General features: G+C 38.0%; 1 protein-coding gene across 1 annotated transcript in view; it reads left to right on the forward strand.

Moving 5' to 3' along the window:
• Positions 1–14,101, forward strand: part of PIK3C2G (phosphatidylinositol-4-phosphate 3-kinase catalytic subunit type 2 gamma) — a 185,929-nt gene that overhangs the window by 55,580 nt on the left and 116,248 nt on the right. Inside the window, exons 13-15 of the mRNA XM_058022917.1 lie at positions 5,550–5,664; positions 7,057–7,187; positions 13,128–13,316. Of these exons, the coding sequence (XP_057878900.1) occupies positions 5,550–5,664; positions 7,057–7,187; positions 13,128–13,316 (435 nt within the window). The remainder of the gene's footprint in view (positions 1–5,549; positions 5,665–7,056; positions 7,188–13,127; positions 13,317–14,101) is intronic.

The raw sequence follows: 14,101 nt of genomic DNA on the forward strand, positions 1-14,101 counted from the left end.
CACCCCCTAATCTGATAGCTGTGTCATTTGCAATTACAGTAATTACTACCACAAAGAAGCCTAAATGCCTTTTTTCTCCTTTGGCCAACCACATCTCCATAGGATTATTCATTCTCTGTGATTTCAATTGATAGACAAACTGGTCTGAAAATAAGAATTGCCCTGAAAATCCCCTTGCTGCTGGAATGCAACTAAACTTTCCAGATTTATTTCGGTAGAGCACTTCTGAACTTGGAAGTATGTACCAAGAAAAGATTTGTACTTCCAGTGTCATGCTAATATGTCAAGAGCACCTTGTATTACTGCAAAGATTATGGTATTAGGGTTTTTAAATAACAAACTCTGTGAATGTGTGTAAAGAGATTAAAGAAATCTGACCAGAAAATCTTTGACAAAACATTTCTAGCTTGGAAAATAACACTTTCTCAAAATGAAAGTTTTCTTGGAGGTGAATTTGAGTTCTAAAAAAGTCTTAACATTCTTATGTCTAGAATTTAATTTATTGGGGAAAGGACAGAAATAAGCTCTTTGAAGAAGCCAGCTGCCCTGAGGTATTTGCCACGGTCATCAAACATCCTGGTTCAAATCCTTGTCCCAGTTGGTCTCTTCTCAGGGTCAGTGAAGATAAGGACAGAGTGTGGTTCTTATTTTCCTGTTCAGATGCTTGATAAAAAGGAAAAAAAGATTGTTTTGTTAAACACTGGAAAAACAAAATAAATGTCAAACATGTTTTTTTAAAATACTGTTCCTCATTTCTGTCCTGTTATATCATTATCTGATTAAAACCGCAGATATTTTATTCAAAGTTATTTGCCTTATGTTGAAGAGAGAAGGGAAAAAAACCAAAACAACAGTTTTGTGTTATTCACAGGTATTGCTTAGAATCTTGATCTGTTAGGACAAAAGAACATTAATTAAAAAGTCTCTGAATTTGCTCCTCTTTGTGAATTTTATATCTAATTTCTCTTTCCAAATAATTATTTTAATTGTATAGCTGTGTCGCTTCTTTGTATTTTAATACTTTACATTTAAAAATTTGAACCGAAGATTAAAAAACATGAATTTAACGTGTATACAAATTCTTTTAATCTGTTTTAAGACATGTGAAGTTTCTCATGCCTTTGAACACGACAGTGTTTAAAGCTCTTGCCAGATCAAAGGCCTGTAGTTATTTGCTGAGAGTTTACCACTCCCATTTTCCTCTAAAAAATACTAATCAGATTGGATAAGTACATTTATTTATTTATTTATTTATAAGGAAACAAATCTACCTCTTTAAATAAAGAATATTACTTATTTTTTTATATTGCAGTCTCTTCTCACCGGGCCCATTTTGAAACCACACAATACCTAAAAACATCCTCAAGAATTTGGCCAGCTTTAGGGTTTTTGTTGTTGCTAAAGACTTGTCAGTGAACAGATGTTTAGCAAATTTGCTTAATTTACATTATTTCCTGAATTCTAGTGTTATCTTGCACTCCTGTCACAGTTTTCTTGCACTGTGTAGATTTATAACATGATTAGTTGTTGGATACACACTGTAGTCAGCCAAACATGTGTTGGGACTCCTGCTTATCAAGCTGACTTCCTGAAAGAATTCTCCAAGCCTTGCCTAAATGGAGTTGTTTACTCTAAAATCATTGCTTGTAAGGTAATTTCATGATTTTATATTTTTGGAACAAAAATTACGAAGTAATCAGGAACGTAAATGCAAAATTTTTTTCAAAGTCTGGAATAATTTTGTACTCAATATAATTATAACTTACCAATTTATCCTACAAATTTAGGGAAGTTATTTAAACTAGAAACTGTGGGGATGGAGGTTGTGATCCTTATAAATGTCTGCAGTACATTTGGCATTAATTTGTACTCAAAAATTGTCTCTAGTTTGAATTTTCTAGAACTCTGTAGTATTTGTAATTATAATAACAGCATTATTTTATAGTATCATTCCAATGCTTGAGTCATAAGATACGGGAAAGGGGTTTTATATATTTTAGCAGCTTTGCATTTCCTTTAAATTTAACCTCCACTCTGAACTTCTGATACTTACAATGTCAGGTTTGGGAACACTTACATTATTTTTACACAGTACTTTGTCCTGATTTTCCCATTTTATTCAGCCTAAGCAGTAACCCTCCTCTAATGTACATTTTTGAATGAAAACAGTGATAATGAGTGTAGCTGCCTTCTTGCCCAGTTGGTGAGCCATCATATCTGCTTTTCTCAGCCTTATCAGAGAGCTGACTTCAGACAGCAGCCCTAAATCAGTGCCAGTAGAGCCTTTGGTGGTGCATCTGTATCAAGAGTCTCATTAGATGCTAGAGGCAGTTCAAAAAGAGTTTGGAAGCCTGTGTGCCAGCCTTCCATTCCTTCACATCAGAAACTGTTACTCTCTTGGGCTGAACAGTTTAGTGATTCAGAGCTGATGAACAAACCAGAAATCCGTCATTTTGGGGCAGCTGGGAAGTTGCAGTATCCCCCACAGTTCCCCCACATTGCTCTGGCTTCACAGATTCTACCACAATTTATTTTGGTATTTCTAAATCAGACAGAGCAAGCAGCAAAACTTTTCCTCCTGTGGGGAAAGTCTGCCATGGGACTTCAGGGTATAAGGCTGACTTTATCAACTTAGGATAACTTGAGCTGCCTTAAAATAGCAATGTCATTTTCTGTTACAAGATGGGAAGGTTATTTTAGCTCCAGTAATAAACAAGAGAAGAGAATCTCTGTAATTCCAAAAGGAGTAAATGGCAGTAGGTACACAACAGGATGATCACTTTCTGATCTCCTTGGTAGTGAAGTTGTTACCTGAAAGCCATTTTCTGTGTCTGTGATCATTACAGGAGTCTTTAGAAGGTCATTACCCTCACCTCAGGGATGGAAAAACTGGAATGGTAGGCAGAATAGGGAGTGACCTTCCTGAGCTCATCAGCAGAACCAAGTAGCAGAGAGGAGACTCTGTCTATTCACTACAGGATATGATTATTATGCTCATGATGTTAATTCCTTCATTTTCTGAATGGATCCTGCCCTCTCACCTGCTTATTTTTCTAAAAATAACGATGCATCTTTTCCCTGTTTCATTTATCCACTTGGCCCCTGTTATTGTTCCATGTCTGTGTCCAAAAGCTGTTTTCTCTGAGGAACATTGACTGTGCTTGTAGTGCCCCAAAGTTGGGTAGGTGTGCTGGTTTGGGCTGGGATATAATTAATTTTATTCCCAGTGGCTGGTATGGAGCTGTGTTTTGAATTTATGCTGAGCACAGGGTTCATAATGTAGAGATGGTTTTGGTACTGAGCAGGGCTTGCACAGAGCCAATGCCTTTTCTTGTTGTTTCTTGTTTTCTTGTTAGGAGAGGACTCAAACACATCTACAGCACCTCTGAGGTCTGTACTACTCTTCTATTTGTCTACACAGGTTTCCCAGGAAAAAAAAATCCACTGAATGTATTCTTTTTTAAAGGCCCCCATAGTTTTAGAGCACAATACGAAAGTGATTAGCAGTAATGAGAGCTCAAAAGGGTAATTTAGTCTTCATGTTCGTTTATTCTCAGCTACTCCTCTCTCTTCTAACAAAAGTGCCAATTAGTTCAAATTATGATGTAAATCTTTGTCAACAAAGGATTAGTTGAAGAGATGCAACTCATTTATTAAAGGTCATCTGAGTACACATCACAGAAAAACCTCTTTGAATCACCATTGATCACTTCCTCATTCACATCAATTACCTAAATGAGAGAGACTTGATATCACACAATTGCTTTCTTCCAAGTATCTTGCTCATATCACAGCTCTTTTTCTGCCTCCATTCCCTTGCAAATCCACTTACAGCTGCAAAAAAAAAAAAAAACTTCAGAAAATAACTGTTTAATCCTCCTGAGCTCTGTTCTCACAAAAAATTAAAGTGTCTATGCTAACTACACAAACAGCTCAAGAAGTGGAAAAGAAAAATTAGTCCTGAATTAGGTTTATACTCATTTATGTTGACTGTAACAGTCACTTTGTGGGAGTTTCTTCAATCTTCTTCAGATGACTTTAAGCAATTTATTTTAATTTGCAATTCAAAAGATACTTTCTTTACAGCAATGTTGCAAACTCATGCTGGGATCAAATAGTCCATCTGGTGTCTCTTGTACCTCTGACGTCTTCCTCCCAGGTGAAAGGTTGGAGTTCAGGCCTCATTTACCTAGCTGGCTCTTTCTGCTGCAGTATCTACTGAGTCTCTCAGTTGTTTTGACTGAGCAGTGTTTAAAAAAAATCTTAATGAAAAATATTTTAAAATAATAGTAAAAGAAGAGGTGCTGAACATAATCAAATTTCCAACCTCACTACTCAGTAAGATATAGACAAATTAAGGGGTAAACCCAGTGTGTAATAATTTCTTTTTTCAGTGCAATATAAATTTGAGTTGGTTTGTAATGCTTAGGATTTACACCCAAAATTTCTGATTTTATTCGAGTTCTCTAGACTGGATTGTGCTGCCCTGCCAAATCAGGCTGGGTTTCTTATCTGCTGGCCACATGCATGCCTGCTTTACTGATAAGACTTTCTTGTGGGTGTAGTGCTGACTCATACTTCAGACCATAACCTTTCATCTGTCCAAAAGCTGCATGTGGCACATGTGGTACAAACTATCCCACTCAAACTCCTTTTAGCTCCTTATAGACTTTCATATCATACTTTCCCTCCCTGCCACCTACACATAAAATCAGCAAGGATCCCTTATGGATGCAGTAGATAGCCATGAGTTTCTTCTTTTTGTGGAATAAATATGCTGCCCTCCACCTTTTACAGTGTATCGATGCTTCACAGTTTCTACCATATTTGCCCTCAAAATTAAATCTTGGGACAGAATTATACTTATTTTTACACCTGGCTTAAAGGGCAGCCCCTGTCACACAAGAAGCCAGAGGTAAAGTGCAGAGCTGACTCAGAATGTCTTGGCAGAGGGATTTTTTTTCATGAACTCTGCAAGTGCAGAGAGGCTGCTGTGGCAGTCAGGCCACCGGGATGCAACCTCTACTGTGTGGCATTCATATTCTCTGAAAAAATTCCTTTGCCCAGGATTTTTCTCCTGGGAAGCTGAGAGGCCTCAGAGAAAACAAAAACAATTCTTATCTCCTTTGCTTCTCCTGTGTTGTGCTCATGTGGAATGTGTTTGGAGATTGTTTACCCACAGGTGATTGTTTCATTGGATTCTGGTGTGAGTTATTTTGACTCTTTGGCCAATTATGGCCAAGCTGTGTTGGAAAGAGTCACGAGTTTTCATTATTATCTTTTCTGTATTCTTTAATATAGTATAGCATTCTTTAATATAATATAGTATAAATTATCCTTCTGAGAACATGGAGTCAGATCCATCATTCCTACCTTTGTCGGGACATCCCTGTGAATACAATACTCTGCTGCCTGAGGCCAGATTTGTACTAGTCACATAAAGATAAAGGCTTTGCTCTCCTTCTGCTTGTCCTTTGAGCTCTGCAGTTCCATGTCTTCAGTGGGATGTCAGTGATTACCAGAGCAGTGTTTCTCCCTGTTTCCTGCAGGAGGCTGATCCATGGAACCGTGCTGCTCAGCCTGGCACCGTGCAGCACAGTCCCCACAGCAATGATCACCCCGGGCATCTGCAGCACTGAGACACCAACCTCAGCCACCCTGCAGGTGAGGGAGCCAGAAAGCAAAGCAAAGGCTTGTTTTCTAGCAAAGTGCAAGGAAAAGGGTTGTTCCCACAGCTCATGGAGACCACCCAAACTCAAAATCCAATTTCCATTACAACCATTCAAGGAATTACATCAGGTCTGCATGGTGGTTTTGTCACCTTTCCAGGCTGAGTTAGCAACTGGTTATTCCAAGGACAAAGCCACTTGTTTTCTGTATTTAAAAATGCTAATGTCTGCTAGCAAATGAAATGTAAAAGCAGATAATACAGATAAATGAGCCTGGACTAAAAATAACCTTGTTTTAATAGACAAGCAAATGGGGATTTTCCAGGCTGAGGAGTTCAGTCAAAGACTGTGCCTTAAAATAGCTCCCCCTATTAATAATTCAGGGAAGCAGAGATAGTAAATGGCTATTAATTTATATATTACTTTATATCTACTGAAACAAATAAAACAGGATTTCTCATTCTGCTTCCCCTCATTTTCAGTTATTCCTAGCCATATAGCAGTATCACAATTTCTGAGCATGCTGGAAATATTGCAAATATATATTTTCATAGAAAATCTAGGCTTGGGTTGGGAGACCTCAAAGATCATACAGTTTTGAAAGGCGACTGAGTGTTTTATAGGGAGCAAATTTGTTAACTTTTAGAAGAGTGATGCATATCAAATATTTGCATTAAAAATTAGAGGGAGATACAACATTTTGGTGTGCATTAATAGACCAAAGCTGGATGCAAATTGAGCTGAATTATGAGGAAAAATCTGAATTTTCAGATGTCTACTCAGCTTATCAAGTACCTCAAGCTTTGTAGTTTTGGTTGAATGTTTGCTTTCTCTGTATCTTAAAAACCATTATCCTTAATTTCTGACAGGCATGTGTAAGAATGTAAAATTGGTAGATGCTGTACAATATATTTATAAATTGAACATCCAGAAGAGAAATCAGGAATCTGATTTCCATCTCTTGCAGTGACAAACTGCACATCAGAAATAGCCTTACTTTTCAAAAACCAAAACAAAACTACATTAATGAAAGGTTTGCATTTGAGAATAATTTCATTAAAAAAAAAACAAAAACGAAAGGAGACAAAAAGTTCAGTTTTGAACTTATAGAGTTCTAATAAAATTGCAATATGATGACTGAAATTTTTCCAGGAAAGTTAGGTTCCACTGAAGTCTGTGGATGGAATTTATCACCAAAACTTTTAAGTAACATATTACATACAGTGAGCATCCTCAAACAATTATCCCTCCTTTTTTTTGTCGTACTTTGTATACTTCCTGTACAAATCCAAAATAACGTTTATTGACACTTGTAATGGAGATTGCACATTGCTAAAACCCTTTTGTCTTCTTATTTTCCGCTTTCTTTTCTTGTTTATAAATAAAGATTGACTTCCCAGAAGCTGATTTGGAGTTCATTAAACCTGAACCTGAGGAAAGAAGAGGTGATCTTGTAGAGCCAACCCAAGAGTGCCTGAAGCACATTGCAAGACTTTCACAGAGACATTCTCTCTTGCTGTAAGTTGTCCCCACCTCACCCTGCTGGTTCTTGCTGCGCTGTAGCTACCCTATCAATCACAATTAAATGTATCCAATTTGTTAAAAACAAAATTTTCCTCCGAAGGAGCCTAGCTTGGCTGATTTGAGATGTAACATCTCTAAATGAAAGAATAGATCACAGCAAGGCCTAATAAGGCCCTGGAGGTGGCAGTGTATTTTATCAGTTTAGAAAAGGATTTTTTCCCCCTTTCTGTTACTACATCTTTTCATGTCTTTGAGGCAAGAAACTAATTTTTCTTTCAAAACATAAGATTTTCAGGTAATGCAGTGCATCTGTACCAGTATTAGCAAGAACACCTTTAGGTCCTATGGAAGTCAGCCTTCTTTATTTATTAAACACTGAAACTTCAGATGGAGCTCTGAAATGGCCTTTGAAAAATCTGTTTCAGGTCATAAGTAAGGAAAGAAGTATGGAAAGTTCAGCTTTCACAGAAGGTGGATAAAGACACAGTAGTACAAAACACACTCTGAACTGAGGTAGATTAGTATGCTCTGCTACATGAATGTTGTACTACCAATTAGGATTATGTACTGCATAAAGTAATTTTGGGTGTAATCAGAGTGGAATTTGGAACACAGGTGCTCACAGAGAGCCATTATACTAATGGCAGTTAATTGTGTGAATTAATCCTCCATCAAAGGTCAAAAGGTGCATTAGTTTTGCAATAACTAAACAACTTAATTCAGCACTCTCAGTGGGATATGATGTATCTGTTAAGAAGATTTTTCTGTACTGATTTCTATGTTGGTAGTTTGAGGGTTTTTAAAATTAATTTATTTTAAAAAAGAGTTGAGTTTTATGTTTAACTTAACTTTTACAAAGACAGACAAAATGTAAAATTATTTTTATTAACCAGAGGATCTGTGATTTGAGGTTTCATTTTTCTGTTTTAAAATGTGAATGGGATGTCAGTATTTTATTATGAAGAGCCACAGTGACAGTGAAATTTCCATCTATAAAATATGCTTTAGAATGATTAAGGGAACTTGAAACCCAATGCCTGTGACCTCTGTTCCCATGGCAAAAATGCAGTTTCAGTAAGAAGGAATAGGATCATTAAGAAATTAGCAAAGTACACAGTAGTTTGTCAAAGAAGATAGTTCATGCCCTTTCTCTGCTGCTTAAAACCTTAATGTCCATTTTATTGAGAATGCTGCGTGGTTCTTGTCTTCGAGAAGGACACAGTAGATGTGGAAAGTGTGCAGAGAGGGGCAACAAATATCATGAAATGGCTTAGGCTTCTCTTTGACCAAGAGAAGCTAAAAAGGCTGGACTGTAGTGTGGAGAGAAGACTAGAGGATGTCTACAATTGTAAAATTAATTTTTGTAAAATCATGATGGTGATAGAAAAGGTAAATGCCTCATCAAATCCTACAGTATTTGAACTTAGGGACATTCAATGAAATGAGTAGGAAATCAATTCTCAACAAATGGAATAAAGTGTTTCTTTAGACAGTCAGTGGTGAGATTTTAAAGTCTGTCGCAAAGCTGTGAAGGCAGATGACAACATCACCACGTTAATGAAGGCTGAACACAAGTTCATGGATAGGTTTCACAAAGGACCAGCACAAAGGATCGATCCTATAACATCCCTAATACAACAATTTTGGGTTCTGTGGGACTATGAAGGGAAGAGACCACTGAAAGTCACCAGTTTGGATTTTAGGCTGTGCTGAGTTCAGTTACAGGTCCTTGGAGAAAAGGCAGTGGTAATCCTGTGTTTTCCCATAGTTTGTTGTTTTCTCTTCTCCTGTTTTACAGGCAAAGCTGGTCTAGTAAATGAATCATCAAGGGAAGAGTAACATATCTGGGGTTTGAATGAAGCAATTCAATTTTTGGTACTATTTTAATCCAGAGGAATCTGTCAGTCTGTAAATTTTTTTGTATCAGAGGAATTCTTTTAACCTTTCTTCATGAAATACTTTCTCTTAAAAAATTGTAGCATGTTTGTATCCCAACACATTATTGCCATGATATCTGAAGATTTCTTCTTTTCTCTTTTTTCCATGTGTCAAGAAAAAAGAGAGGAATCTAGACAGCTTTTTTAGTGGCAGTATCGCTCTGTGATGATGCTTCAGGCTTACAAGCCTCAAATATGACTTTGAAATGAGTAGGTGTCTGAGTCAGAGCATACAAGAAACCTTTCTCAGTCTGTCAGGATGCTTCTGTTCATCCTACTGCAAGCAGAGGGAATATCCGAATGGACAGCAAACTCTTAAACCAATGGTAGAAAAGGAAGAAACAGTGGTAAAAACCAGACAGCTGCATGCTTGTTGAATCCAGCAGTGTTATAAATCCAATACTGTCACAAAACTGACAGCACAGACAGCCTGATTCTGTTCCTCTTCTCCGCAGGGTCATGATCCAAGTCTGCTGCTGGAATAGATGCAAATACAATATATTTTATATACAGTATTCAAAAATTGATTGCCCCAGTAGCTGTGCTTAATCTATCCAGTAGCTGGATCCAGCTCTCCCTGCTCTCTCCAGCTGCTGACACCCTCAGCATGAAAAAACCTCATAAAACACATAAAACCCCTCAAGGTCCACAGCTACACCAAGCTGGTTGCTGGTGCTTGTGCCTCTTCCTGGTACATGGACGTGTGTCTGTCCCAGATATGTGCTCCTCTCAGCAGCTCAGGCTCTTGTCCTTCTGGTGGGTGGCTCAGACCACTGGTCCCTGTGGCCAGCTCTTCCAATCTCATCCAGTCTCCTGGATGTTGATTAACGAAGGTGTTGTTAATTAATGAAGGTGTTGTTGAGTGGGACTGGAGGAAATGGATATGCCTGCATGGCTCCTCACTCTGATCTTTGGCACCATCACCAAGCCAGACCAGAGAGAGCCAAGAGGAGAGGTCATGAGTTACTTCCAGCTGCCTTGGCTGACCTGCAGACATTTCAGATGTGAGCTTCTGATTCCTTTTAGGATTATTAGGTTGGAAATACAAGCCCCAGCAAACTCTGCATCTGAGATTAAGGCTGCTCTTTAAACCTGATGCAGCCTGCTTGCAGTGTCCCAGTGAAGGGATGGGATGGGATATTGGTTTGAAGCCAGGATCATGACAGTCTGTTTTCTGACATCTTCATTTTCTTCATTCATTATTTTCCTTCTGCTTTTCCTTCCCTCTCTTCCAGCTTCCCTTTTCCTTTTGGCCACTTGCCTGGAAAGGATCTAGTTTGCTTACCAGTGGTCATAAAAATCCTGTAATGAGGTGGGATTAGATCTGCTTCCAGCTGGGTGAATAGTGGAAAAGGTCATTTCTAGTCTGTCCATGGAAGAGAAACTTTAAAGTAAAAATCAGTGCTGGAGGACAGAAATTTTTGTTTTCCATCTTCTCTGCTCTCACCTCTTTTTGCCTTTTGTCTTGTTCTCCTTTAGTTCTGAAAGTGAACAAAAAAAGCAGATCAGAAGCATTTAAACCCATTATTTGCTCTTTCCTCCTCCCACCAAAAAAGTAAAAACACCAGCTAACAAAGCCTTCAGAGAAGCTGTTTTCTTCATTTAGTTAATAGGATTAATCAAATCCTGAACAGCAAACTACTGAATTATTTAGGTTGTAAGGTATTTTGGTTTTATTCATGTTAAGCAGAAGGCTGTTTATTTTAATATATATCTCACATGGAGGGACATTTATATACACCGAAATAGATAGGTGTACCTATTTAGAGACACCTAAATAGATATACCACCTAAAAAAACATAAACGTAACTTTTATCAAGAAAATAAGTTTAAATAGCATCTTAACCCTACTGAGACAAAGAAATGCCCTAATTTGCTTAACAATTTACAGATCCTATATGTATGCAAAATATTTTTACCATCTTAAATGTCTTATTAAATGTTTATATAAACTTTTTTACAACTAAGAAACTTAAAACTTAAGACTCTTCTGCCCCACCCACCCTTTTATTTCATCTCTGATCTTTAAAGCATGCAAAGAAAAAATGGCATTGCCTCTGAGTAAAGTCAGAGGGAGAAATCTGTTATTTAGAAAACATGATACAAGAATTGATTTCTTATCACCCTTTGCAAGCTCAGTAGAAGCTTTAGCTGCTTTAATCTGAACAACAGACAGTCTGGTTTGGAGGATGCTGTTTGAAAGCTGAAATCTCTGCTTAAAGTTATCATTTGAACGGGGTCCTTTAGCTGAACTGTCCTGCAGAATGTCATCCAAATGCACAAGACAGCCAGACAGGCAATGAAGTTTCAGGCCTGCTTTTATCTCTTTTTCTGTGTGTGACTTTTTCACATGATCACAAAGGCATCTACCTATTGTCTCAGAAGACATGCTATGAATTCTGGAGTTGTTTCTTGAAGTCATTACCAAAATGACACTTTTCCTGAGCTGCTTACTGAAAGTCAGGATTGGTATCACAGTTAAGTTCATCTTCTGCATACATTTATGAGCTTCTTCTCCTAAAGGGAAGAAATTAACATTCACTGAGGGAAAAACATGCCATCTTTGTGCTGCTGCTCTCTGTTCCTAAACACTTGGCAATTCAGAATTGCAAAGGAAGAAAAGTTCTCAAGTGCCTACAGAGCCAAAGGAACTCATTTCTATGAGCTGTGAATGACACAATCTTGACAGTTAGAGTGGGGCTAGAATGTTTTTTTGGCTAAGAATGTCCCAAAACATTGCAAATAGAAGGAAGACAACCTTGGAGAAAATGTAAACACTTGGATTTTGAGCCCTGTTTACACATCTGGATAATTAAATGCTTGTCTGGAAGCAAACTGTTTACTTACTGCCTTCTCCTAGATCCCTCACACTTCATTCTGAAATATTTAGGTTTTTTTAAAGTCACAGTTGTTTTATGCTATTAACTAGCCACATCACCAACCTGGTCAAATATGACCAAGAAAACCAATGTTCTTCTTGATTTGAGTGATTATTTGTAGGAACTGGAGATCAGTTTGGTTTTTCTCTCAAACTCTCAAAAAGAGTTTGCTTTTGAAGGCTCTGATATCAAATTAAGGCTGTTGTCTGAGCTTGTCTCTCCAGGGAAATTTATTTTCCTGTTTTCTGATGTGTCAGAACCTGAGATTTAATATGCATGAGGCAAAGATGACTGAATTGTTGACAAATCAGACGATATAAGGCAGAAATTATTGTGCTGTGGTGAAATATGGTGTGGTGACTGACCATTTTATCAATATGACGTTTAGATATGTAATATCTCTGTGAGGAGTCTGGTATATTGCATCTTTTTATTATTATTATTTTTTTTGTGAAACATGGGAAGCTAGACTTTTCAAACAAATATAGAAGTTGTTGGGAGCTTTTCTTTCCTTTTCCTAACTCATATCAGCACTAGGGGTAATCACACTCTGCATGTGTGTACCTGTGCTCGTGTTTTTGTGTACATGCAGAGATGTGCCTAAGCATTATTTTAAAAGCAAATATGTTAAAAATAGATACCCCTGCATTAAAGAGGCAAAGCAAGGGTAGGAATGAAATCTGTGACTTGCAGTGCTGTGTGTCTGGTTCTGAAAGTTCTGTAGCAGATAGGTGGAACAATAATTTACCCAACTGTACCTTCTTTGTCAAAAAAAAAAAAACCAAAACCAAACAAACAAACAACACCAACAATAGAGACAGCAGAGAAGAAAATTGAAAGTGCTTGGAATGTGAAATAATCATATATATATATGTGTGTGTGTGTCTTTTGACACTTCATTTTTATATGACCTAAGGCTGACAGATCCAGAATATAAGTATCACTTTTCTTATAAAAGCTGGTCTGCAGAAAATGATATCCTACCCAAAGGAAAACATGTACTTAGCTGAAAAGCACTGTACTGTGTGACTTGGCCCCTCTGTACAATAAAGTTTGTTGCTACACAAAGCTTCAGGTGGTTTTAATTTCAAACTGAAATTTTAATCTTCTTTTGCAGACTCTCAGAGCAGCAGAGAAGAATCTTGTGGTTTTATCGCTACTCCTGCAATAACCAGAACTGCTCCCTTCCTCTGGTGCTGGGCAGTGCACCCAGCTGGGACAGAACCACTGTGTCAGAAGTGTATGCCCTGCTGGGGGCTTGGAGGTTTTCTCACCCTCTGCAGGCTCTTGGGCTGCTGACTTTCAGGTAAGGGAGAATCACCCTGGTAGGAAATTTAGGATGAGCAGAAGGATCGTGTGCTGCTTCATTCAGTGCTGCTGTTTGCTCAGCACCCTGTCCAGTTTGGTGCACTGGCTGTGCTTTCCTTTCTCTCTGGGCCAAAGTGAAAATGGAGTTGCAGCTCTTGTGATAACCTTGAGTGTGCCAGCCATGGCACACTCTGCTTGGCTGAGAAAGTTTTCTATTTATGAGGATAATGGAAAGAGTATTTCATTCTCTAGAAAAGATTCAGGCAGTTTCTGGTAACAGGTGATCAGTCAAACACTCAGCACTTACACAGCACTCAATAACTTCAAACTACTCAACAGGCATGAGGTGAATAATGGGAGATAAGGAGGACTGAAATATATCTCTGGATTATACAATAATCTATGTAAATACATACAGTCCCACGTGTAACCTATCTTTCTGAAGCAGATTGCATGGAACTTTGAAGTCAGTTGAATAAATCCTGTTGTGGTGCCTTGTGTTCCACCCCCTCTGGGGGCTGATTGTTTGTCAGGACACTTGCTTGATGCTGGAGATTGCCCTACCCCTGATGGAACAGAGATGTCAGGGGACAGAATCTGTGTCAGCAGCTACATTCCCTCCAAAAACTTGGGAGGTATTCTGCATTAAATGACCTGTAAAAGCATTACACATGCAGATGAAATGCTTGAGCAAATTTGTTTTATCAAGCCGTTGCTTGTCTTGGGTAAGCACAAGCTGCATCAGTTTTGCAATCTCAGTTTCATGCTCTACCTTTGGGAAAA

The sequence above is a fragment of the Melospiza georgiana genome, chromosome 4 (genome assembly GCF_028018845.1).
Source record: "Melospiza georgiana isolate bMelGeo1 chromosome 4, bMelGeo1.pri, whole genome shotgun sequence".
NCBI lineage: Eukaryota > Metazoa > Chordata > Aves > Passeriformes > Passerellidae > Melospiza > Melospiza georgiana.